The 27,334-nt window shown below is 46.1% G+C and overlaps 1 protein-coding gene across 1 annotated transcript in view; it reads right to left on the bottom strand.

Moving 5' to 3' along the window:
- Window positions 1–26,806, bottom strand: part of TSPAN5 (tetraspanin 5) — a 150,121-nt gene extending 123,315 nt beyond the window's left edge. Inside the window, exon 1 of the mRNA XM_080916084.1 lies at window positions 26,666–26,806. Within this exon, the coding sequence (XP_080772210.1) occupies window positions 26,666–26,746 (81 nt within the window). The 5' untranslated portion in view covers window positions 26,747–26,806. The remainder of the gene's footprint in view (window positions 1–26,665) is intronic.
- Between the last annotated feature and the right edge of the window lie 528 nt (window positions 26,807–27,334).

Below are 27,334 nucleotides of genomic sequence, written 5' to 3'. Positions count from 1 at the left end.
GTCCCTTTGAAATGGAAAAATCTCCCCAAAATACAAGCAGCAGCCTTCACCACTTCTGATCAAGTCTGTCCGCCTTCAGCAGGCAGAAGGGCCTCCGTGACTACCCCGTTTGTCTTCCATTTCTGTAACAGCTCAAGGCCCCTCACCATCACATTCTGAAATCCCAGGTGCATAGAGAATGTTCTTCCCCCTCAAAACGTAAAAAGCCTCAGCATCTACATGTGGTGCCATATTTTAGAACAAAAATGTATCTTCAATCAGGAGTGAAATAAAGTCGCATCACCTGCAAGCCGGCTCTCGGGCCTCCAAAATCCTGAAAATGAGGTCCTTTACGCCAGTGGCTTTACACTTGGGGACTTTAAAGATCACTGTACATAGTGTCACCTCGAATTAGTAGCTGTCAAAGTCAAAGGGGTCACTATTAAGAATTTTGCAGGGATTACGAGCTTAAACCACACCGTTACTGAAAACCAAATCTCCCAGAGAGCTCTAAGGCCCTGTGTGGGTGCGGAATATACTATCAGTGGCTCTGTTTGCTTAAAACTGGATGCTCAGTTTCCAACTAATCACCAGAATATGTAACAGTGATCTGATCCAGTTATGACAGATACTTGGAAGGAAGATTTCTGGGAAGTATAGCAGAATCCTTTAAGGGTTAACCTAACTAGGAGGCAGGGGAATTTCTGGAATGAGAGGAAGAAGGGCATAAGGTAACTCTGGGGAAGGGAAGTGAGTCACTTCCAGGGCAAGGACAGTCTGACACAGTGATACACAGACCACAGGAGAAAATCAGGATGCAGGTAACAGGTGCAGTGAGGAAGCTGGAGGCTGGACCAGTCAACATGGGAGGCTGGACCAGTCAACATGGGAGGCCTAATAGATGGACACCAAGCGTGGGAGAAAGTGAAGATACCAAGATTCTGGGTCAGCTAGAAACAAAACAAAACAAAACAAAAAAGCCCAAGGCCTGGGTGTAAGAGAGCAAAGAAGATTCCTTATATAATCCTAAATTGCCTGAGGGTGGCCTTGTAATCTTGTTCACGCAGCCTCAAAACTCCCCGGCGGTTGTGGTAAAATGAAATGTAAACGCTAAAAATTACCCTGACACAGTTTTCCACATCCATAAATCACTGCATTGTCCAGCCATCTAAACGAGACACATCTACCTAAACAAGTCAGGAATTCTCAGTGTGTGTGGTGACCTGTTCAGGATGCCAGCCAGTAACACTGCCAGGGATGAAGCTGCTAAGAGTTCTGAGTCAGCAGTCCTCTGCAGACAGAGCACCAGAATCCTGGGTGCTTTTCCAAATTGAAAATCTTAAAATCACACCTGGTCCCCCACTTACTTTCATAGTTTTGAGGCACATTTTTTGTTTCTCACACAGAATTCACAATGATTGACAGTCAGTCATTCATCCTGAGAAATCTAAGGAGCCATAAAGGGTTACAATGGTGACAGAGCCTTGAACCAGTGACTCCAAAATCTACATTCTCCTGAAATGCATCATAAATTAGAAAAGAAACAGCATCTAGACTCCCCTGCATAGAAAAGCAAGGATTCCCAGACACTTATAAAACAGGGCTGGTGACAGAGTTCAACACGTAAAGATACTTGCTGCACAAGCCTAACAACCTGACTTCAATCCCTGAGACCACAGTGGGAAGAATGTCTTGGCTTTTGGGAGCTATGCTCTGACCCTCCTGCCTGAGTGCTAACATGTAGACACTCACACAAACACACTCAACAATTTGTTAATTAAAATAAAATGAGCATCTCGGTAGAAACTAACGACAACTTTCATTTCAAATACTATCAAGTGACGTGCACAAAAAAAAATGTACCTTTCTCCTTTGTTATCTATAATAATTAAATGGATGGTTTGACCTGTACAGTTTGTAAATGTCTGCTACAGAATAAACCCACACATGGCAGGGGTTCCTTGGTAGCTGCTCTGTCCCAAAGAAAGACTAAAAACATGTGAGACCTCACCCTTATCTTATGAAATATACCCACTCAATAGAGTATTCCAAAAATCACCCAAGAACCATGAAAAGGGTCTACAGCTCTGGGAGAAAAGATATTTTGGATACAAGAAAATGGTGGTGGCAGTTAAAATTCCTACAGATGAAGACAAAAACTTGCTGTGGAGAATTCGACGGGAATAAAGGGTTAAAGGTGTTACAAGTTTGTAGATAGGAGTGGTAGAAGAGATGAACAATATCCGTCCTTTAGAAAGATCTCTGGGTTTGTTGTAAATGGATTAACAGGAGCTGGGACTATCTGCTCCTTAGAAACTGCTCCACCTATGGGGCGGTGGTGACAAATGCCTTTTTTGTCATAGCACATAAGAGGCAGAGGCAGGTGGGTATCTGTGAACTGAGGCCAACCTGGTCTACAGAGTGAGTTCCAGGACAGCCAAGACTACACAGAAGAGAGGGAGGGAGGGGAGGAGAAGAAAGAGGAAGAGGGAAGGGAGAGAGGGAGGGAGGGAAGAAAGGAGGGAGGGAGGGAGGGAGGGAAGGAGGGAGGGAGGGAAGAAAAGAGGAAATTGCTTCACAGTCTAGCCTGGCAACCTTTCAGGACCAGGGAGCGCAGAACTACTACAAGACAGGAAGGCAAGTGTGGTGGGCATTTTCCATCACCCCAGATCTCTACCCTCAGCTCTCCTCTGCCACACCTGAGCATTGGTCTACTTTGCAGACAGGGATGGAGGATAGTAATTCACATATGACTAACACTTTACAGTTAACTAAGCACTTTCATGTTTTCTTAGTCACTCAAGCGTGCAAAACAATTTATGGAATGCCTTCTGGGAGCCAAGCCTTGCCAAAGCCTAGGATGAAAGTCTCCTCTGGATCTTCTCCCACATAGACCCAAAAGATCTAAGTGAGTCACCTCTGTGGGGGCATTGTGACAAGGAACTGTGACAGTGCCATCTACCAAGGGACCCCTATGTGAGGCAGTGGGTTGCTGACAGATGTATTCATCTGGGTACTGTCATTTAAAACTGTTGTGACAGTGGACCTAGCCAGACAACTGAGCCCATGTCACCTGAAAGCCTGTAAAACTCTCTTTAATAAAAGAGACAGTTTGTAAATCAACCATTTAAAGGCAACTTTGATACATCCCTTGAAAAACAAACAATCTGCTGGGACTCAAAGATCATCAGCTAGAAAATGGGGTTCAGAGAAAAAAAAAGGTAGGCTCCGCTCCAAAGCAAGAAAGACGACGGCTGCCCGGAGCCAGCCACACTAAAGAGAGCACAGGGCCTTGAGTGGCACTTTCGACTGAGAGAATTCCTTATCCACACCCCATGTGCCAAACTGACCAAAAGAAGATACATTAACTTTCCCTTTTAATTTTTGAACAATTTGGAGTTTTGTCTTGTTTTTGTGATGTTACAGACTGGACCCATGGCTAAGCACACATTCCAAACTGACCCACATTCCTCAGTTTTACATATGGGGTGTGTGTGTGTGTGTGTGTGTGTGTGGGAGAGAGAGAGAGAGAGAGACAGAGACAGACAGAGACAGAGATTAAGAGTGTGTGAATGAGTTGTGTGGCATGTGACAGTCAGGACAAGTTCAGAATTCAGCTCTCTCCTTCCACCTTACAGGATCCAGGGATCTCAGACCTGCATACAAAACTCTGGAAGCAGCCCTTCCGATGACAGCAGCGGAGACGCATGCAGCGAGCCCGGCTCCTGAGGTCAGTATTCTGTGCCCACAACCTCCTTATTCTTTACAGTTTTATTTTGCTCCACAGCACATGCGCAGGAAGACAGAGATGGCATGGGTTTTAGGGTCAGAGACACAGACCTTCCACAAAGAGGAAAGAACACCACCAGTTCCCCAAGCCCAGCTTACAGTAGCGAATGGCTCAGTCCCTTGTCAAATGGCCCCCAACGGTACTGACTCAGTTAGAGGCCCATTTCCCAATGGCTGCCTGGATCCTGGTGGGAGATGACCTAAATGGTGGGTTTCATCCAGGCTTCTGGGAGGATGTGGCTCCCAGAAGTCAAGTGATGGTTCCCCAAGCCCAGAATGGCACAGGACATCCCAAGGGCTCAGGGTAACAGGATTCCTGGAGCTTAAAGAGCCCAAACATTATGTTACCGTCATCAGCCTTACAGAGCTTCTTCCTACACAGACATCCTTCAGATCAAAAGCAACCAATAAATACCCTAACCAACCTTCAGGCAAAAACACGCGGGACCTAAAAAGAACTGTCTCTCAACATACACTGGATCCTCAAGGAAACCAAGACTCAAACATTTAACAAGGGACAAATTAGCTCTACTGTAAGTCAAGAGAAATGAGTGTTGGGAAGGTAATAAAGTCACAGACTGCATACACAAACACACACACACACACACACACACACAGAGAGAGAGAGAGAGAGAGAGAGAGAGAGAGAGAGAGAGAGAGACAGAGAGAGACAGAGAGACAGAGAGAGACAGAGAGAGACAAAGAGACAGAGAGAGAAAAAAATAGAGAGACAGATTGATTCAAACTCAGACCCTCTGATGCCAAGCCCTACTGTCTCCCAATATCAAAACCTGCCTATACAAGCCCTGTGGGTCTGGCAGAGAGAAAGTACTTGACAAACAGGTCAGGTCCTTTAGGCTTTTAGCGAGGCGCCTGACCCACTGACCCAGCTCCTCTGAGACAGGAGCCAAGGGACTGGGAGAAGTTAGCCTGGGTTGCCTCACAAGTCAAATGGTAACCCAGAAGTAGGCTCTTACAGTAGGCCAGTATAGTATGTGGACATGAGGGTGGGAACAGCCACACTTTAAGTGTCTTTTCGGTCCTCTCCAAACCCCTGAAAAGGAGTCTTCAGAACTTTAGAATTTATGTTCAATGGCAATGAAAACTGTGCTAATGTCCAAGTCTTCCTTTCCTTTAATTATTTTCAGTAAAATAACTATATGATAAAAAAAATTATATCTCTCCAGGCATGGTTGCACATGTCTATGCTCCCAGAACAGTGTGCTTGAGTCCACACTCGTCAACACACTAAGTCCCAGGGCATACAAGACTGTGTAGAGAGACTCCATGTATGTCTACTAACAAATGCACTTAAACCAGCTAATACCTCACACGCATAATTAAAGGAGAAATTCCTTTAAGGAAAAAAAAACATTGGTCCACCCTCTTCATTTGGATAACAAACATACTGTGCCCAAGAGTGGAGGTAATTAGACTATACATCTAATAATAAACCCAGAGATCTTTCTAAAGGACAGATATTGTTCATCTCTTCTACCACTCCTATCTACAAACTTGTAACACCTTTAACCCTTTATTCCCGTCGAATTCTCCACAGCAAGTTTTTGTCTTCATCTATAGGTATTAGACACAAACATCTGAAAATTGATGTGTATTTTTTTTTTAAAGGATGAAATCATTAACTACAGATAAAAGGAGTCACAGCCAAGGGATGACCATTTTGTCCCTGAATGGTCACACCCACTCTGATTCTAACTGGTGACGTTCCCTTGGCTTCTGGGAACAGCATCAACAACCACAGTGTTTGGTGTTCCCTGTAGGGACTGGCTGTGAAGAACATGAGTGGATGTTGTCTTGGGCCCTGCTGCGAAGTCCTCATACCTCAGTCATCTTGGAGGACCCTCTCCCCGTTGGCAGGGGCCACCACCACAAGAAGTCCCTCACTCCTACCACCAAGATTCCCTTCAAAATGGGAGAGAAAAGATGGAATTTATGCCACCAGAAAAGCCCAAAGACATCTGACTTTACAAGACCACCTGCTTTCTATGCCCATCAAAGCTTGGAGAATGACAGCTTAGGACCCCTCACTCCCCTCCTCAACCCCCCCACTTCCAAAGCACACAGCACAGCACCAGTGGGAATCATCATATCCAGCCCTCAGATAGTAGGGGTCCCCCTCCCATAAATATCATATATCACATACCATTAAGTGAACGAAAATGTTATTTCCATTTAGGGTCTGACCAGATGCCTGTAAGATTCATCCTAGAAACAACAGAACTAAGGTTCAACATCATATTTCCTACCTGGGCACCTCTTACCATCTGGCCTCTAACGTCTTCATTTTTAAACCTAATTGTTAGATATTATTCTTTTTTGACAGGGTGGAGGAGGGGTTCCAATACAGACAGCAAGTGCATCTAGAACTCACAAAGAAATGTACTCAAACCTGCTCTGAACTAAGGGCTGTCCTTGGCTCTTACCGCTGCATGACTGTCAATCAAATTATTCCCTAACTTGCCTAAGCCAGCATGGAGGAGAGCTCAGAGGCATTCTCCAACAGCATGGCTGAGTGCCAGAGAACACCTTAGAAATACCAGGCACGAATTTCGAGATCTTTCTGGCCCCGTTCCACCAGAGGCCAACTGCTGTCAAGGCGGGCTGCTGCTATCTCGCCAGAGGAGCGCCTTGCCAGGACACTTCCATCTGTCCTTAAGGACCCAACATCTGGCCAATTCTGCATTTTTGCCTCAGCTTGTCCCTAGAGGGGATGCCCACATTCCTGGTGTCAGACTCCTCTTCCATGGCCAATAAGCAATCACACTTGGACTCAGCTTCAATCTCATCCAACACTAGACACGGTTCCTGAAGGTACCGTGATCTGTCTCCTTTGCTTGTCTGCAGGCACATTGGCATCCAGGGAGCTCTAAGGAAACATCCTTGGAGCTAAGAAACCTGAGAAGCTACGAGGCACTACCAACCCCACCCCACTCCATCCCCCCAACTTCCCAACCATGCTCTCTAGGGAGGAGGCCCCCGTGAGTACGTCCTGTGCAGGACATATATGAGCACTTCTAACTGGATATATAGTTAAGTTGTACACAAGATACCCAGTCAGGTCTAGATTTTACTTTACCCCATAGACAAGGTAATAAATTAACTGGTGTCTGCTTTTTGAACCCTGGAAGATTTCTGGACCAGGCACTAAGGACTTATACAGAGTACAGGAAGCAGCAGGAACATTATTCTGGCCTGGGTTCTCTTTGCTCTAAAGGTCAAAGACGGGAGCTGTACATGCAATGGGCAGGCATCATAACTGAGAACCAATGTTTGGAATTCTGGTGCCCCACTGTCCACAGAGGATGCTCTTTGTCTGGAGAAAGACATTACATCTCGTCTGAAGCTGCTCCCTGTGAACAATGCCCAGGTAAAGTTCATTCTCACTACAACTGCTGGGAATGCCGTCCAAGAAATCACCCAATGCCTGTATGGACTTCCAAATACAGATGAGTATCCCTCTGCAGTTCCCAATCACAGCCATCCCTTCCCATGCACCTCAATATGTTCTTCACATCACATAGACATGTTACACAGACAGCAAGCAGTAAGGCTCTCCCTGGGAAGGGGCTTGGATGGCCGTATGATTCAACTCCATGAAGCCATTGGCAGAGCAAATGGCAGGCTAGCACTTCCCTCAATGCGGTGACCCACCCCTGCTTTGGCTTCTCCTCCCTCTTCCCCGCCCACTTTTGCACCTTTAAAAACTTGGCTGTGTTGAGGGATGTGCCAAAACTCAAGAATGTGAAGTACAACACCTCAAAGAGGCAGAAGATGGCCTCCGCCTAGGGAAAGGCTGAGCTACAGGAATCTCCTATGTCGAGGAAGGAAGAGAAATCGTCTGTGATAGCTCAGAAGGTGAAAAATCAATCCAAACTCTGCAGATGCTCACAGCCGACAGTGGGACAGCTAGCCATCTTTACTAGAACATCAATGTTTGTCTTTTAGACCTAGAATTTTACCTCTCAGACAACTTAAGACACCAGAGCCCTAAAAGTTCGGTAGCTCGTAGACACCATTTGTTTAAAAATATTTTAAAAATTATAAGCATACAAGCGTAAATTCAATTAAGAGAATGTAATAATCTGGATGAATTATATGTTAATAAACTAAACAATCTCATAAACATACCTATTTGTGTATAACAAGTTTATTTCTTTTTGGTAGTGGGGGCAAAATAGATGCTTATTTTGTTCCTAAGTAAAAAAAAAAAAATTACTTCAAATTTAATTAAATTATTTCAATGGATAATTATTACTTAGTATATTTTAGGCAGTTTTTAGGCATACTTATGTATATTTAATTGTAATTATAATGTGTGTATAAATGGCCTCAAAAGGACCCCCTAGCTGGGAAGATAATTTAGTTGATAAAGTGCTTGCTATGCAAGCATGGGGAACCTAAGTTTGATTCCCTAGAACTCCCTTTAAAAAAGTAAAGCCAAGCACAGTGGTATAAATTTGCAGTCCCAGTAGTAACAGAGAGACAGGAGCTATCCAGCACCCCAGTGTAACCTAACTGTTGAGTTCCAAGCCAGGAACAGAGCCAGTCTCAGAAAACAAGATGGACGACATCTGAGCTGTGATATCCAGGACATACCCATGCACACATGGGCACCTGCACACACATCGCACACGCGCATGATCCCCACATAAGAAGAGGAAAGCCGTGAGACAGCACAGGAGCAGAGCATCGCAGCCCAAGCATGTGGTGAGCAGCCTGCAGTCAGACACATTCGGCAGCTGTCCCCAGGCCAAACCTTACAATCCACGAGCCAAGGACAAGGACGGACTGAGTTCCTTCCATGGGAGAAGGACAATGGAAAGCAAGCTTGAAAAGTGACAGATTCCATCCTTCTAAGATTCCACTCCTTAGCACTCGGATGTCTGTAATGACCCTAAAGATGTTGCCTATACATATTCACACCGGTAGGAGGTGTTGGCCTACATCTTAGCCGAGGCTGTCTGTTATAGCTGCAATCTTCTCTGCCTAGCCTAGGAGGGAGAGAGAACAATGGGAAGAAAGAAAAGTCTGTTTTTTACAGACTATGTCTTTAATCCTCTCTGGAGCTCATCAGTGCAAAACAAACAACAAAGATTCCACAGATATTTGCATTCCGTAATAAAAATACGAAACAGGACATACGTGAGCCCAGAGATGCTTTATCACACACACACACACACACACACCCACGTCTTCAAACACCTAATAGCTTTCTTAAATATTGGAGACAACAATCTCAAATAACGCCTATGCAGTCTAGCCTCATCTATTCGATACGCAGCTTATGTGCCAATTAATTGTGTTTCTGCTAACTTAACAGCTGCATATGGAGTCCATATGAGGCACAAGTTTCTTGGCCGCTCATTCCAAAGCATGAGAGTAATACATAATAAATAACCTGAATAGTTACTTAACATAAGCAAGGTTGATGTTAATCAAAATGACTGAGCCAAAACTGTCCAAGTCGAGCCAAATGGAGAGTAAGAACTGGGACTTGGCAGCACGGGTGATCTGGCGGCGTGCAGGCATCCTACCAACAGCACTGCCAAATGCCACCTTCACCCCAGATTGGTGTCTGACATCCTCGCCACTGGCCACGGCTACAACCTGACCTGTGAGCAAGCCCACAGGGACTCCCACCGTCCCTTTCTCTGCACACCACTGTCCCTACAAGTGAGGCTGAGCGCATGCCAGACCTAGAAAACACAGAGCTACCAGAAAAAAAGAAAAAGAGAGAGAGAGAGCCGTGACCCGTTTTATAACTTGCGGCCAGAGAATAGAAACCCAAAGAGAGAACAGTGAAAGATGACGGGTAGGTAACAGAAACTAGATGATTTCTCATGTCCTTTCAGCACGTAAGTCCTAAGGTTATATAATCAGATCTGAAGAAGGCCAATTAAAGTGTGGATCCTTTCAGGACTCTGCCCTAAATAGACCAACTAAAGAACCAGGAATTAAATATTTGCACAGCCATTCCTGTTCAAAAGAATCCCAACTTTCTATTCTTTCTGCAGCAGGCTAACTTTTTTTTTTTAAGACTAAGAGGGGCTTAGCTTCTCTTAAGAAAATTCCCTGCCTCCTCGATTCTGGAGTTACAGTCAGAGAAAGAAGGGGGCAAGAGAGAGGAAATTCCATAGGAAGGGACTTCAAAATTAAAACTGTGTTTTAAAATGTGCTTAGCAATACTGAGTGGGCTTTTAGTTGTCCCCAGCTGTGACTCGATAATCTCACAGTTCAGGGTGAGATTATTACACATAATGTGTGTGTGTGTGTGTGTGTGTGTGTGTGTGTGTGTGTGTGTGTGTGTGTGTGAAAGATTGCCGTGAGTTTGAAACCAGCCTGGGCTAGCTTGTCTCAAACAAATGAACAAAACGTACCTCACACTTTGAAATTTTATAGCATGTGATGATAAAGACATTTTCTTCTCTTAACATGGATAAAAATGTATGGAGGTCAGATATCAGTAATTCAGATCATTACTATGCATGTCTACGAAAAGACAGTAGATATCTATATTTAAAACAACCCAAAGATTTAGATTGGTATTTAACACCCATCAATGATACATAACTATATTTAAATTGAATAAAAATATAAGAGATATTTCCAGGTAGGTTTGGTGCCTTCCATTCATTTCTTAAATGTTGATTCTTTATCTTAAGGAAAACAAAGTAAAACACTATTTCAACCATTTATACAGTTGTTTCAAACTCTCACCAGATAGCAATTGAAAACACTCTCAGCATACGGCAGGAATACCAAGAATGATTAAATTGTGCAGACTTAAGGGAAAATGAAAATGTCATATACAGTTAGATCACCCAGACAGACAGCTGTTCACTCAATTTATTCTCAAGACCCGCAGACAAAGCAAAAGGAGCCAGAACTGAAGAAGCAGTTTTCCCTAGGATTCCTGCTATGACATTCAAAATCCAGAAGACTGCAGAGCTGTCCCCTTCTGCTGTCACATGGGCGATGGCTGTCCTTCCTTGGCTAAGTGGGACACAACCAATGAAACAGAGAATCGGGAAATCCCAGCTACAATGTTCTTCCGCAGAAAGTCACAGTGGAAGGCTCAGGAAATGAAGAGATGGGAGCTATTGTTTTGCAAAGTTCCTTATCACTGGCAATTCCTTCTCTTAAAAGTACACAGTTTCTCAAATGCCTGCAGGAGGTTTATTGATTTTACTTTCTTTCCCTCTTTCTGCCTTGACTGAAACCAGTGTTTATTCACAAGGTATGTATGGCTCTGTATGCTGCAAACACTTATTCTCAATGTTGTCCTGAGGGGGAGGACACTAGTAACGTCAAAACAGATGCTTAAAGGGCAGTGAAATACCAGTTTCCACTTCAAAGTGAGGCTGAAGTCATAGCCTGTGGGTGACTAAGGCAAAACTCTAAGATGGCTGTCTGTCTGTCTAGATGGATGGATGGATGGATGGATGGATGATGGATGGGTGGGTGGGTAGGTGGCCGTTACCTAGCAGGTTGGTGGGTTAGTTGGTTGGCTGGTTGATTGGTTGGTTGATTGGTTGGTGGGTAGGCTGGTTGGTTGGTGGGTTGGTTGGTTGGTTGGTTGGTTGGTTGGTTGGTGGGTGGGTTGGTTGGTTGGTGGGTTGGTTGGTGGGTTGGTTGGTTGGTTGGTTGGTGGGTTGGTGGGTTGGTTGGTTGGTGGGTGGGAGGATTGGTTGGTTGGTTGGTGGATGGGTTGGTTGGTTGGTGGGTTGGTTGGTGGGTTGGTTGGTTGGTTGGTTGGTGGGTTGGTGGGTTGGTTTTGTGCATTTGTTAGCTGCTCTCAGCATTTGGATAAGAGTTTCTAGTTCCAGTTGAATCCAGTGAAAGTATTACTAGGATCATAAGCATCCTTACGTCAAAATTCTATCAATGTTTTATATTGCTTTCACAATAGAAAAGCACACAGTAATTGTCCTGTTTTAAAAAAAAATGCATCAAATAACAAGACTTATTCCCAAGTTGAACCCAACAGTAAAATAAACAGGAGAAGGTGGAGCCTCCTAAGACAGACTTCGGAAATACTTAAGGTTAACCTCCAATGAGTCTGAGATACATCCCCAAATTATTTTCCCTTTGTGCCTCAATTCTAACTACTCAGTGACCACGATATTCGCATGCTTTCAGAAGTGGGGGAAATTTCTGCTCCCTGTGCCCAGTGCTCTACAGAAACAGAACACACAAAAGACAAACATGTCAACACGTTCCGCAAACAGAGCACCTCTAGAAAGTGTGGCTCTCAACTCATAAACACATATGGCCTTGCAAACTGCTTAAACATGGGATTTTCCCAAAGTAAGATTCCTAGGCATGTGGGCTTCGGAGGAGACAACTTCAAACCAGGGCCAGAAATAACCCTGAGTGGGGAAGCTCTATCCTCTCCATTCTCTTAATTCTTTGCTCTAGTCAAGGAGATAGTCTTCATCTGATGTCAAAATGCCAAATACTCTTACACCCGTTAGCTTCCAATACCACAAAGGGAGCAAGCCTGTGGCTCAGCCTGCCGACAGTTTCCAGCAGTTACCTACAAGTGAATAGGCCATTATTTTTTGTCATTGTGTGCCTTTGAGTATTTTTAGATATTTTTAAATTTTTACCTCTTAAATAGTATATTTAGTGTTTAAGCACAGAACTGATTTAAAAGAATGAGCTTGAAACGGACCGATTCTTGTGACTCAAAATGTCATCGTCAGACAGGAAGCATTGAGTGGGAGACTGCTCAAGGCACATGCCACATCATGGGTCCCTTTCTTGACTTCTGAACCCAAGTATGGGTTACAAGAGTCCCACACAGCACGCAAGTACCTGCAAGATTCGGAGAAGACACAAGTTTGTCCAAGGCCATGCTATTCTTACAATGACTGGCCCTTGGGGCTTGCACTTGGAATCATGGGGAATAAGGGGATGGGGGTACAGAGTCTTCAGCACACCTTCTACATGGGAACCCCAGTAGCAAGGTACTTCATGCCTCCAGCCTTGCATACCCTGTGATGCCTTTCCTTCCAGGGACAAAGGAGCCTAGCCAGAAGGAAGACTGGTACCTCCTGTGTCAGGTGGCTATATTAAGATATAAATACACAGCACATTCCATTTATGTACCAGAGGAGAAGCCGGTCAGTCAGTCGTTCACAGAGACGAGTGGCCCAATCCTTCAGTGTTCTGGAGGGTGCAGGCCAAAGCCTAGTTGGGCATCCCCTGAGAGGGCACATGAGAGGATCTCACAAGTCACTGCTATCTCTGGCTGGGTTTTCATTTTTATGACTTGAAGAATGTAGTGTGTGTGTGTGTGTGTGTGTGTGTGTGTGTGTGTGTGTGTGTGTAAAACATGACACTGGTCTGTGTGCACATTACAATGAAAAGCTGAAACTACAGTCAGGCCACCTAGAGAGCTTTAGAATAGCCATGTTCAGTAGATACTAATAAAGTGCTTCCAATCCCCATCCTACACCCTGATAGTAGATGTCTGGTCTAGTAGAAGAACTGAGCTTCTGAAAATCTGACTTCCCGGTCCAAAGTTCTAATATGGGGCAGGATGGTTTTGCAAAGAAAATTAAGGCTTGCTCTAATCATCTAACACTGTGACTGTTCATCTTTGTTGTCAAGTTGACTGGATCACCTAGGAAACACAAGAGCCAGCATTCCCCTTTTTCCACCTCTTGGCCTATCAAAATGTGAGGCAGTCTAGCCATGTGACCACCTAGCCAAAAACACATCATCCCTTCCCCCACCATGATGAAATGGACCTTTGAAATGTGAGCAAAAATAAATCTCTCTCCCTTTAACTGCCTCTCACAGGTATTTGGTCTCGGCAATAAAAAGAGAACGGAGTCACTGGGTACTGGAAGTAAGAAATTAACAATAAATAAACAATAGCTATAAATTCACGGCCTGGCCTTCATAAGAACTCTGCTCTATCCAGGACAGTGTGAAGAGCACAAAGAACACCTGCTGGATCCTTTTCTCTTCAGTTATTCTGAGAATACACTTATGCGGACAGAACATTACAGAGAACAAAAAGTACGTGTTACACGGTACCATTATCTTAATGTTTCTGAAGAAGGGATGGAAAACCACCGAAAGGCATGATGGGGTTGAAAAGACCGTAGTAACTGCCACTACAGAGAGAACATTCCAGGCAGCTTACACACATCTTTCCTCTCATCCCCATGACTGAGATAGGTTTCAGTAGTCCCATTAAGAATAGCAATTGGCCAGTAGTGGTGAACTCCTTTAATCCCAGCACACAGGAGGCAGAGACAGGCAGGTCTCTGTGAGTTCAAGCCCAGGATGGTCTACATAGTAAGTTTCAGACTAGGCAAGATATACAGTGAGACTATGTCTCAATATAGGGGTGAAGGATACAAATTGTTGAAGATGTATCTTGATGGTAAGATGCCTGCCTGCCTGCCTGCCTGCCCTTCCTGCCTGCTTGTTTGCTTAGCACATATGAAATACTGCATTCAAATGCAGGTCCTAGCACTAAAAGGTCCTAGTACTAAGAATAATATTAAAAATATTACTAAATGTGCCATTTTGCAAAAGAAGAAAAGACTTCACCAGCAACTAGATAATCAATCTAAGGTCTATAATGGAGTAGAAGAAAAATCACCACATTCTTGAAGCCCAGTTTCATAACAGCAGACTCCACATCACACAAGAGCGCCAGGTGCCTAAGCCAAGATAACACTGCAGGTTACTGTGTAAAGCTGTCATGTAAACAGTTCTCCCATGCTGGATGTGGTGGCTTGTGTCAGCAATCTCAGTACTTGGGATGCTAAGGCAGAAGAGTCGTGAGTTCAAGGCCAGTCAGAACAGACCATCTCAAAAAAAACAAAGACCAAGAATTTCCCTAGAAAGTGAATCAGTGGCCTGCGGACCTCATCAGTTAAAAGATATGGGCTGAGGAAGTGCAGACTTCAGGACTGAGCCTCATTATGATGGGGAAAAGATCTACTGGACACAACAAAGTGTTAAGGTTGCTTGGGAGAGACTTTTTTGTTAGAAGCAAAACATTATTCTTTGAGAACTGCTTAGGGCAAGGGCTCCTCTTTTATTAGGACTACTTAATTGAGTACAAAGCATTAAAATAGCTGGCCTGAATATTTATTAGAGCACCAGCTGTTCCCTCCAGATTTTTAGAAATTCAAGCCTTGGTGCCAAGAGTAATTTAGGAGGAACGTTGGGCAAGTGGATGAGCCTATGGCAGGCAATCTACAGTTAGACAGTGAACACGTGCTGAAAGCAGGCAGAACATCACCGTGACTGCAGTGAATGGCAAACCGTCCTACCACACACTTCTAGAACCACTCTGCTAATAAGATTGGTGATGATTCGCTGTCAAATTACACCCTACAGTTCACAATCAGCAATCCCCTACACACATACGGATGGTATCACAGGATCGTTTTGTGCTTCACTCTGGTTTTAAGCTTTTTATTTGTTTTCATTTTGTTTTCTATTCGAGGAGATGCTCGGGTCCCGGTGAAATGTCTCGGATAATGGAGATTTTTTTACTCAAAATTTCAACTGTTTTCAAAATATCTCCACTGTAGGTACCAGGCTATAATCAAAATATATAACTTTTAAGGGGGTAGAGGAAGGAAAAGAGAGACTAGGGGGGTGGAAGAGGGGCAAAGAAGGAGAAAATGGAGAAGGGAGGGAGGGAGGGAAAGAAGAAGGGGGGAGAAAAAGGGAGGGAGGGAGGGCACGTGCTCTATGCAGAATGCTCTGCTCTGGATATTATACACTAAAACTTCTTTGCAAAGAAAACTGAGACATCATATCTGCCTCCCATGTTTGCTTTGCTGTCTCCTGGCGGCCAAACTGATGAGCTGGACCTGGGAGCAGGAATGTCCCTTCCATGCACTGGAGCAGAGTCACATGGGTCAAGGCATCCCATTGACTTCACTGTTGACCGGCCTCCCTCTACAGAGAGTGCTCTCAGGGTCAGAGGGCGGGGCAGCTGGCAGGAAGTGCTCCAGAGGGAGGACGGTGTGTGATCAGCTCACCATCTGTTACACAGGTCGATCCCACAGAGGGGTACAGAACCTTCCACCCTGCCTGCTCTAACTGGCTTCCTTCCCTCTGGCATACCCACTGCGGCACACGCTCTCTTTAAAGACGTGCTCTCGTTTTGTTTTTAGGGCCCACGGGTTTAAAAATAAACTGGCACTTTTGGATTAATAAGAAATTCCTTGTGGGATTAACTGAGCTACATTTTTTTTTAGCCCAGTAAGTGGGTAACAGCAGCTTCCTGGGCTGCTACAGCCAATCACCCTTCCTAGTACTTGCCCTACCCATCTGCCTTCTTCTACACCTGAGGGGGGGAGGGTCGAGTCACATCTCTCCCGCCCTGAGAAGATGAACCACAGCCTGGGTATTCGAGTCATCTGTAAGACTTTTTTTTTTTTTTTAATACAATACAAATTCCACCAACTCTACCCCGTCTGGATCCACTGAACCAGATCCCCCAATGAAAAATTCAAGGTTTGCTAGCTTGCTGGTGTCCAAAGGGGGGGTTGGGGATAAAATGCAATTTGTCATATTCTACAGAAGACTCATCACCCCTGGTGAACACTGAAAGGGAAAAGTCCATCTGACCACTATGGTTTAATTTACTTACTTACAACTCTCTGTCATCTGTCTACCACCTGCCTACCGCTTTGATTTTTGCCATCAAAGGGGATACAAGGCAGGACCCTGTGTGTACTGAGCAAGAATGCCGCCAGTAAGCTGCAGCCTCAGCACCAACATCATTTTTTTTTAAACATACCTTAGCCCTTTAAGGCTTCCATGACTGGAAAAATGAGTCCCATGGACTTCTAAAGTTTATAATGTTTTCTCCTCTTCTTCTTCCTCCTCCTCTTCCCCCTTCTCCCTTTTCTTTCTCCTTCACCTCCTCTTCTACCCCCCTTCTTCTAATTTAAGCAGGAACGCTTTGCTATGATCTGAACTACATCAAGCATGAGTCTTAGGTGCAGCTTCCGTGTTACTGGGGGGAGTGGAGCCTTTAAACAAGGGCTTTGCTGGAGGAAGTTCGGTCACTGGAGGCGTAACCATGGTCCTTGATCCTGGACCATGACCCTTTTCTGCCCTCTATCTATGACTCAACTATCACCGCAGGAGTAGCTTCTTCCTACACACTCCTACCAGGATGATGCACTGTGCTTTGTTAGGTCCAAAGCAACAAGACCACAGAACCATGGACCCTGAAACTGTGAGCCAGAATCTTTTCATCCTCATAAGTTAGCTACCTCTCAAGTATTTTGTCCGAGTATGGGAGGCTAAGTAACACCTATCCCCAAGAAAAACACCTGATGGAATTCCAAAATAATAAAACTTAACAGCCAAGCTTCTCCGGAGAGACAAACCTGCTAACCTCCCCCAGGTAGAGCACACCTACAGCTCTTAAGGATGCTTACGGGTGCTGCTAAGTTTGAAAGGCAATGGGCCACAATAGCCATTTATGCAGGGGATCTGTGCAAAACCAGCTCTGAACTGAAAACTGTAGTGTAAAGGTTAAGGTTTCTGAGATGAGTGTTCACCCTGGCAGGAGAGACTTAGCAGAAGTTCACTTGAAAAGAAGACGGAAGGTTTAACTCACTAGAAATCCAACTGGAGCCAGCAACGTTTCCTGGCTGTTGGGATATGAGTACAGCTTAGCCTGGTTTAATAACTAATGTTTACACTGGGAGATTTGCCTCTTACCAAGTGCTTTCACATGCATAATCTCATTTAATACAGAATGGTGAGTCTAGAAACACAGCTGCCCAGCCGTTCAGATGAGTAACTGAACAACGCTCTCTAATGTGAGAATAACTTCTTCCAGGCCAAATCGGCACAGTAGAGGCTTCTGGCTCAAGACGCAGCTCTGTGTAGGAGAGAGCTCAAGGGTAACAGCCCTCTAGAGGGACTGAGTGATTTGTGGGAAATGCGTTCCATTCTGGTCCCTACACTAAGGAAATTACATGCAAATAGGACCTTGGACAGAACATCATTACCAGAGTCTGTGACCAGGCCAGGCACAGCCTGTCCATGAGACACGAGGGGAACCTGGGGTCCTCCAAAGATGAAATATGGTTTTAGAAATGGCATCGTGGCTATTTTTAAATAAGGACGGACCATAAGGGAGGAATATAAATGTCTGGACAGGACCAACCAAGGCAGGCTTCTTATAAAGGGACAGGCAACAGAAGGTGCTGCAGGAGCCTAGAGCTCAGACCATAGGAAAAGAAATGCCCCATGTGGGGGAAGGGCTGTGGTCCAGGATGCCTGTGCACAGCAGGTAAGAGCAAAGGGTTGGGGGTCGAGATTAGGTGTTGGGAGACAGGAGTGAGGGCCAGAGGGCCAGGAGAATAAATGTAAATCTGCAGCTGCTGGGTGTGGGAAGCTGGGGGGAGTCTCTAGGAAGTCCCACAGACCTGGGATGGGGGGACTCCCATGAGTCCCTTAGCTAAGAGACACATAACAGTGGGAATATGAAACCTGCAAGCCACCTCCTATAGCCAGACAGGATCCCCCAGACCCGACCCACAAATTTTGACCCAAAAGTTGTCCTGTCTAAAAGAAATGCAGGGACAAAGATGGAGCAGAGGCTGAAGGGATGGCCAACCAAGAACTGGTTCAACTTAAGGCCCATCCGATGGGTAAGCACCAATCCCTGACACTAATGGTATTTTGCTATGCTTTCGGACAGGAGCCTAGCATAACTGTCTACTGAGAGGCTCTATCCAGCAGCTGATTCAAACTGATGCAGATATCCACTGCTAATCAAACACTGGGCCCAAAGTTGGGGACTCTTATGGAAGGACTAAAGGCCCTAAAGGGGACAGGAATGCCACAGAAAGAGCAACAGAGTCAACTAACCTGGAATCTTAGCAGCTCTCAGAGACTGAGCCACCAAAGAACATACACAGGCTGGACCAAGGCCCCCAGTACATATGTAGCAGATGTGCAGCTCAGTCTCCATGAGGGCCCCCCAATAACTAGAGTGGGGGCTGTCCTTAAAGCTGTTGCCTGTCTGGGGAATCCATTTCCCAACAGGGTAGCCTTGTTTGCCCTCCATGGGAGAGGATACGCCTAACCCTGAAGAGACTTGGTGTGCCAGGGTCAGGAGTGGTTATCCAGGGGGCTCGACCCTCTCAGAAAAGAAGGAGAAGGAAGACGGGGGGGGGGGGGACCTGTGAAGGAGGCCCTGGGGGAGCAGCAATTGGGATATAATTAACTTTTTTTAAAAGATCAAAAGATTGGTTTTTAAACTTTTTTTATTGGATATTTTATTTATTTACATTTCACATATTATCCCCTCTCCAAGTTTCCCCTCTGGAAACCCCCTATCCCATCCTCCCTCCCTCTGCTTCTATGAGGGTGCTCCCCCACCCACCCACTTCCTCCCACCTCCTCACCCTAGCACTCCCTACACTGCGGCACTGAGCCTTCACAGAACCAAGAACCTCTCCTCCCACTGATGTCCAACAAGGTCATCCTCTGCTACATATATAGCTGGAGCCCTGGGTCCCTCCATGTTTATTACTCTTTGGTTGGTGGTTTAGTCCCTGGGAGTTCTGGGGGATCTGGTTGGTTGATATTGTTGTTCTTCCCATGGGGTTGCAAACCCATTCAGCTCCTTCAGTCCTTTTTCTAACTCCTCCATTGGGGACCCTGTGCTCAGTCCAATGGTTGGCTGTGAGCAGCCGCCTCTGTCAGGCCCTGTAACTTTTCTTATCACTCTGACCAAATACCTTACAGAAGCAACTTTAAGAGGAGTTAATTTGTGTTCATTGTTGAAACATACAAAGGTGGAAAAGAAGAAGCCATAAAATGCTGCTGACATACAATAATTACTGATAGAAAGTCAAGGAGAAATAGGCTATTCTATAGCTTCAAAGTGACTTGCCAAAAAAAAAAAAAAAAAGTTATAAGTTGCCAAAGCAACAAAAGTAGCTACATGAGAGGCTTGGCAGACAAAACATCTTAAGCAAAAAAAAAAAAAAAAAAAAAAAAAAAAAAAAAATCACTGCCACCTGGAGATGCCCTGGAAGCAAAGCGTTCCTCCTGGACTCTGCCAGCCCAGGACACACAGCCAGAACCTAAGCTTGAGGAGCCCACAGGCAACCCACACTGAAAATAGTCAGCACTGACTAACAGATAGAACCTGACACAATGTGTCACTCTGGCCTGAATTCCTTTGCTTTAAATGCCATCACTGAGATTGGAAGAGTCAAGGAGACCCACAGCCTGGGAGGTAGAAGTTCGTAATTTCCTAGTTTTGATGTTGGTACTGTGTCTATCAAGGGGAGAGCCCTTCAAGACAAAATTCACGCTGTGTTAGTGAGAGCCATCAGGTATAGAACTTTGTCCTTAACCATGATAAAAACAAGTTGAAAAACTTTAAAAATTTATGAATAACATGTCTGAAGTGGAAAACTTTACCACTTGTTTCTTCTAACCTTTCTGTAGGTTTGAGATATGTGTTAGGATTTAAGTAAGAAGTCAGCACCAGGGGGCTGGAGAGATGGCTCTGTGGCTCAAAGCTGGCACCCACAAGGTGGCTCACAACCATCTGTAACTCTGGTTCCAGGGGAATCCAACCTCCTCTTTGGTTTCTGCAGGAATCAGGAATGCGTGTGGTACACAGACATATAAGCAAGCAAAGTACCCATACACGTAAATTTTTTCAAATATTTTTAATTAAAAAAGAAAAACCAACAGTAAATTAGGAGGCTGGAATTTTCAGAGAGACATCACATCTGGTCTGAAGACAAACACGACTCTCTAACCAAATGTTTCAAAGACACATTCCCCTTGGATGCTGGATGGCTGTTGTGGAGAAAAAGGCTTCCTTGGCTAGAAAAATAAACCCCATGGGCTTTCTCAACATTCTGAAACTCGTTCATTCAACAAGCAATTATTAAATACCTATGTGTTCCAGACAACACAGGACACTCAAGGCTGAAGGAAAAGACAGGGAAACGGTCCCCACATGGGAGATTCTCATCATCCATACTGGACATCATCCATGCTGGACAATAGGTTAGAACTCTGGAGTTAGTCGTTTTAAAGCAGTCAGTATTGTGTGTAGAAATAAACAGGTGACTCAAAAATACCTTCATTGATACTCTAATTGTCATTTATAAATTTTTCAACAGACTACATAATAATTTATAATCCTAGCATACTCTTTAAGAACATTTCATCCTCAACTTTTTTGTGTGTACTTGTGGGTGGTGTTAATTGTGGCATATGTGAAAACTTTATCACTTTTCAATTATGAACAGATGTAAATGACTTACTTGATGTTTAATTTTAGAATAAGAAGCATCCTCTAAAATAAGTTTCAGACTGAGAAACTGGGACTCTAGTTACGGAATAGACTTAACACCCCCCAGAGCAAACCCTGCAAGCTCTCCAACACCACAAGAGCCATTTCACATCTCTGTGCTCCAATTTCTTTTATTGGTCACAAAAATATCACCATATGTGTTCGTCGGATACTTTTGCAGGCTTTTAAAGAGGGCATCGTTATTGTAGAGCTGTGGTTTTTGAGAACACTCATGGTTCTAGGTACAGCAGACTGTACCTAAAGCCTCAGCCACTTGTGAGAGAGTAAGGAATACCAGGAACATCACATAAGCCAAAACTAGAGACCACACTGGGTTAAATAGCAAGAACCTAGAAATCAAAAGAGCACATTGCTTTCACCTGTTGTAATGAAAGACATGTCAAGCTGAACGTTAGGACAGAGAGATCCAACTATAAATGAGCTCCCAGTTGCAACTTTTATGCAGGGCAGAATGTTAACTAGTTTTCCAACTTCTGCTATTGGCCCCACTTCAACCTTCAAGAACATCATCCAGTGAGAATGTATTCGCCCCACAGTGAACTGCTGGAAAAGGCAAGATGCTGGGCGCATCTTGACTCTCCCCTCTGAGGTCTGCACACCTTCCCTACGCGACACTTCCATAGCCACATTTAGCTTTCTTCCTACCTTCTCCCTGATATTCAAAAGGCAATTTAGACTCCCATATGGTTGTCATCAAAGTTAACAGATGTCTAGAAAATTAAAACAAAAATTATGACTTATAAACAGCTGATGTACCATCATTGCAGAACATCTAGAAATTTATACTGAATCATAAGACATCCTACTTGATGCCCCACCCTGCCACCCAAGATTCCTTGAATCTCCCTCCTCTGAGAATGTAGGCCCTGTGGAAACAAACCATGCAACTTTCTGCTATCTACTCTGCATAAACCTCCACCTGCACCACAAAGCAATATCTGAAAGCACACCAAAGGGACATTCGGCTTCAGCCAACAGTTGTTCTAGTCCTGGGACGGCAGGAGAACAAAATATCAAGTGCTCCCACCAACTAACTCAAGACTTCTGCCAGCCAATCCATCAACATTTTCTAATTAAATCATTTTCCAAGGACGGCTGAAATCCAAATGTCTATTACTATTGCTGGGATAAAACACCACTACCAAAAACAACTAGGGGTGGAAAGGATTTACTTCTCTTGCCGTTCCATATAACAGTTCAGCAAAAGCAGTGAGGGCAGGAACTCAAGCAGGGCAGGAACCGGGAGGCAGGAGCGGATGCAGAGACTATGGAGGGGTGCTGCTCGCTGGCTTGCTCATCGTGGCTTGATCAACCTTTCTCTTTTTTTTTTATCATTTTTACTGGATATTCTCTGTATTTACATTTCAAATGTTATCCCCTTCCCCTCTTTCCCCTTTCCCCTTCCCCTCCCCTTGCTTCCATGAAGATGCCCCCACTCCCAACCACCCACTCCCACCTTAGAGCCTTGTCATTCCCCTACATTGGGAAAATGAGCCTTCACTGGACCAAAGGCCTCTCCTCCCATTGATGACAGACAATGCCATCCTCTGCTGCATATGCAGGTGGAGCCATGGGTCTCTCCATATGTACTCATTGTCAACCTGCTTTCTTATAGCACCCAGGACCACTAGCCCAAGAATAGCACCATCCACAATGGGCTGGGCCCTCCCACATCAATCACTACTTAAGAAAATGCCTTACAGCTGGACCTTATGGGGGCATTTCCTCAGTGGCTTTCCTTTCAGATAACTATAGCCTCTGTCAAGTGGACATAAAACTAGCCAGCCTACCCCATAACCTTCTACAAAGTGACCTTGATACTTCCCTATCCAAAGATGGAACTTACACTTGAGTCGACTCCATGAGGACTTTGACTAATGTGCCAGGTGGCCTGGAAGCTGCTTCAAGCCTAAGAGGATCCACGTGCCATGCCACAGCTGACAACCAGAGCTGAGCCAATTGGTAAGATCACCTGCCAGTCACAGGTGAGCACCAGCCCAGGTTTCCCACCCAAAGGAGACATCAAAAACCTCCAGCCACAGCCCGAAGCAACTGCACAGAGGCCCCAGATTAGAATTATTCCTATGAGTAGACAAGTCACAGAATTATGAACTGGAATAATGAGGTTCTGTTTAAAATTCTAAGGTTTGAGGGCTTGTTGGGCAGCAATAAATAACCAGAATGTGGACATTCATTTACTTTCTGAGAAACAGCTAAGTGTCAAGGTCCAGAAAAAAACATCTACAAATGGTCAGTGACGGGATAGAGGAATTAACTCCCCAAAGGACTGACCTTAAAACAAAACCCTCTTCCCTTCTCTCCTCCGCCCCAAAGACAACTCAGTGTTTCTGAGACATGTCTTCCTCTGGTGACACCCTCAATAAAATCAATTCCTGCTGGCTTGAGTTCTTCCAACATAGAGCAAGAAAAACAAGGTTTCCCCCAGCACCCTGTGCTCACTAACAAGAAAGGAATCTGTACAAGATGTTGACTTTCTTACTCACAATATCAGCACTGTTATATAAAAGAATTGCGATCTTACACGTGAAGCTGTAATTCTAATAATAAAAATATAGCTAATGACTCAGAGCGTCACACTTGAGTGTCACGGTAGAAACAGGGAAGTACGCTGCCATACCAATAACTCCATGAGCAAGGAAAATTCAGTGGAAGGGGTTTTTTTAAGTGAAAAAAAAAAAATCAGGGAAGAAATGAAAAATGAATTAGTCCGTGAAGGACCATCTATAACTAGGCAGGTTCCCAGTACTTGTCTTTTCTTTTCATTATAGACAACTGCTCATCCCTGAGATTTCATCTTGCCTGGTGTATTAGAATTCAACAAAGTCTTTGCTAGAAACAGAGAGAACCTCACAATTCAACCAAATTCTTCACTCTAACAGCTAAGGAAGGCCCAGGGCATTTAACTGACTTACACCGTCAAAGTGCTGATTAGCAAGAGATCCGGGCTGTCCCGGCTGCCACTGTGTGTTCCTTTTTACTTTACAAGAACTATTACGTTCAAATGTCTTCAATGGATTTTGAAGTTAGTCTACCGTCAATGTGAAGATGAAAGATCGGGAGCCCGCGGTCTCTGTTACCAATCCCTCCTCCAGAGCTGAACAGCTCAAGCGTCAACTCCGATATCAAGGGCAGTCACGGGCAGGCTGGTGGCTGAAGACCGAAGTGTGCACGTTTCCTGCAGCTGCAGCCAGATCTCCAGTCACTAACCTTTTAGTGTGGATTACTTTAATTATAACATGGGCGTTTTCCTGCTGGTTTCTGCTAGGGCCCACTGGCCCTGATAAAATGGGACATTTAAGTATGAGGTCATTTGGAGGCTGTGAGCAGTAGAGAACACTAGAGGTGGCCCTAAGCACTGGAAGGACAGGGAGAGTAAAGGACTCTCCGAAGTAGGCACCTACTTAAGCAATGCTGCCCGGGGCTGTTCCCTCAGCTTCACAGCCTCAGCCTGTACTCTGACTGCCCGCCCACGGGAATACTTAAAAATCACACAAGATGTGGGCCCTATTCTGGAACGCTCCATGCAAACAATCTGCAATTTTGTTGAAGCTCTCCACAGTTCAGGGGTTCTGCTGCAGCCTAATCCAGAGACAGGGCTAAATTTGCCTTTGTGCTCTCTACAAAATTACACCAAACTGCCAGGGAAACAGCCCCCAATCCTTTTTATTTCCTCTTCACTCCCTGCTATGAAACTGCAGAGAATGCCCGTGGGTGCTTTTTGTTGCCTGGTAGCTGAAATGTGCAACTTTTTGGAAGTGTTGGAGCAGAATGAAGAGGCCTGGGCGACCCAGCCCTGCAGCCCCATGTGACTGCCCTTGCTGGTAGTTCGATGCTATCAGAATACCTCAATGGGAAACATGCCTACCCGCCACTTTAAAACATTTCCAGAAAGGGTCCGGGGGGGGGGGGGGGGGGGGACTAGTTTCCTCTTGCTCCATTTGCAGCGGGGGAGGGAAGGAGGAGGAGGAAAGGGCGAGAAGGGGGGGGGGGCTCCCAGGAACCATTTATTATCACTGACACAAAAACAAAACTGCCTATGAAAGGCTGTATATGGTATTTATTCCCACACTCCCTCATCAATCAGGTCCAGTCCTGAGGACAGATGACATGCTGACACAAAGTCCATTTCCTTTCGTTTCACAAAACACACATAGGCCACTCTGAAAGAAAATAGAATAAGCTGGTAAGTGAGGTCGGGGGCTGAATATAAACATATCTGTAACCATTCTCCCAAATGTGCATGTCTACCGCAAACAGCCACAGTTAAGGGGAGTCCAAATTAAAACGTCCTGGATTCAGACCACTGGATCACTGTTTACCTCGCAGAAACTTGGGCTATCCCCCCACGGACCGCCACCATCTTTACCTCCCATGGAGAGAGGGGTGCCAGGGAGGAAGGCAACCAGGTGGAAAGAAGTGGGCTGAAAATAACACGGTCTGCCAACCAATGCCAACCACCCAACCAACCAGCGAACCATTTCCCTCCTTGTCCTAGTGAACTCTTTGTCTGGCTACTGAACACGTTTGTAAGGTCGCAGAAAAGAATCAAAACAAAAGAGTAGGGTCCCAGCCGGATTACAATAGGCGCCCCGCACAAGGCAGTGCCAAGCAGAGCACGGTTTGAAGCCGGTGTGCAAGCAGCGGCTCACCTGCTTAGCCAGTAAAACAGGTCTTACACACCTTCTCCTTTGCATGTCTCCAAGGGTTCCTAAAACCCGGCCGGCTGTGTGTCACCCCTTTAAAAAGGGAAGACGTGAGGCACGCGCACACCGAAACATATGTTGACTGATGACTAGTTATTCCACAAGGATACACAGAGAAAATAAAATCCCTCCACCCCGCACGCCCACTTGGCCCGTCCATTATGCAAAGGGAGCGCTTTGCTGCCGGAGAGGAGCATGCAGGACGTGTTATTTACGTGCACATTACAGAGCCACACACCACAGCATCTGCATCCTACACAAAGCCCGAGATGGTGCAAGGAGATGCACGCTGAGCACGGCACAGACCAGCCGCGGCAACACCGAGCCAAGCCCTCGGCCAATCAGATCGGCGCTGGAAGGTGGATCTCGGGGTCGGCTCTGCCCGATTAGCCTGCCCCATTATGACACCACGCTCTGCCCAACATCCAGATCCCACGGGAAGCAAATCTAATCCGTGTGCTCCCTCGTTTCTCAAACTGCCGAGCCGTCCTCCCATCCGTACCCAAGCTATCCCCCAACACCCCTTAAAAAAGGAAAGAAAAGAAAGAAAAAAGCCACCCTGAGGCCTGACTGCCCCCTGCCCGGCTCGGTTCCTCTTTTCACCTCCTCCGGGTCCTGGAAAGGATGAAGTGTTTCTCTCCCCCGCGCTCGAGCGGGGAAGGCGGAAGGTAGACGCCTCTCGCCGCGACTGGGGCAGGCGCCCCGGGGGCGGCGAAAAGTAAAGGCAGCGACCACGGCGTGGGACCGTCGCCCACCCATCCGCCACAGCACTTGGAAGCCCGGGAGCGCTCCAACTTACCCAAAATATGACATTGAAGCCAAAAATGAAGTATTTGATGCAACAACTGACTTCAGGACCCTTGTAGTGCTTCCCGGACATCCTCTGGGTTCATGAAGACTCTTGCCCCGCCAGCCCGAGTTTGGAGCCCCGGAGCACCGCGGCTCGGAGTAGCCCGGCGAGCGGTGGGGCACGCGGGGCTGAGCCGCGCGGACCGAGCGGCTCCGGCACCTCCAGCCGCGGGCCTCCGAGGCCGCCGGGGCGGGGTGGCCGCAGCCGCCGAGAAGCCGAGCCGGGTCGACACGGAGCACAAAGCGGGAGCCCCGCGTCCGTGCGCCAGGCGGCGGGTCCGGCGCTCGGTCCCCGGGCTCTGGGCAGAGGCGGCCGCGCAGATACCGGCGGAGACGCTGCCCGCCGCCCGCTCGCGCGCCTCCCACCGCTCGCTCCGCCCGCCGCTCGCTCCGCCCGCCCCGGCCCGCAGCTCCGCCCGGCGCCTAGGTCGGCGAGGCGCGCGCGCGCTCGACTCGTGCTCGGGAGCTCCCGAGAGGCGGCCGCGCGACGCAGCCGCGCCACCTCTGTCGCGGTCCGCGGGTCCCTCTGTTTCTTCGCCTCCTTGCTTCCCGCCCCTTCTTCCCGAGCCCCTTGCGGCCGGGAGAGACGAGGGAGCACCCCAGAGCGCGCTGATCTGGA

The sequence above is a fragment of the Micromys minutus genome (genome assembly GCF_963924665.1).
Source record: "Micromys minutus genome assembly, chromosome: 4".
NCBI classification, from domain to species: domain Eukaryota; kingdom Metazoa; phylum Chordata; class Mammalia; order Rodentia; family Muridae; genus Micromys; species Micromys minutus.
This window is presented reverse-complemented; position numbering and strand designations above follow the sequence as displayed.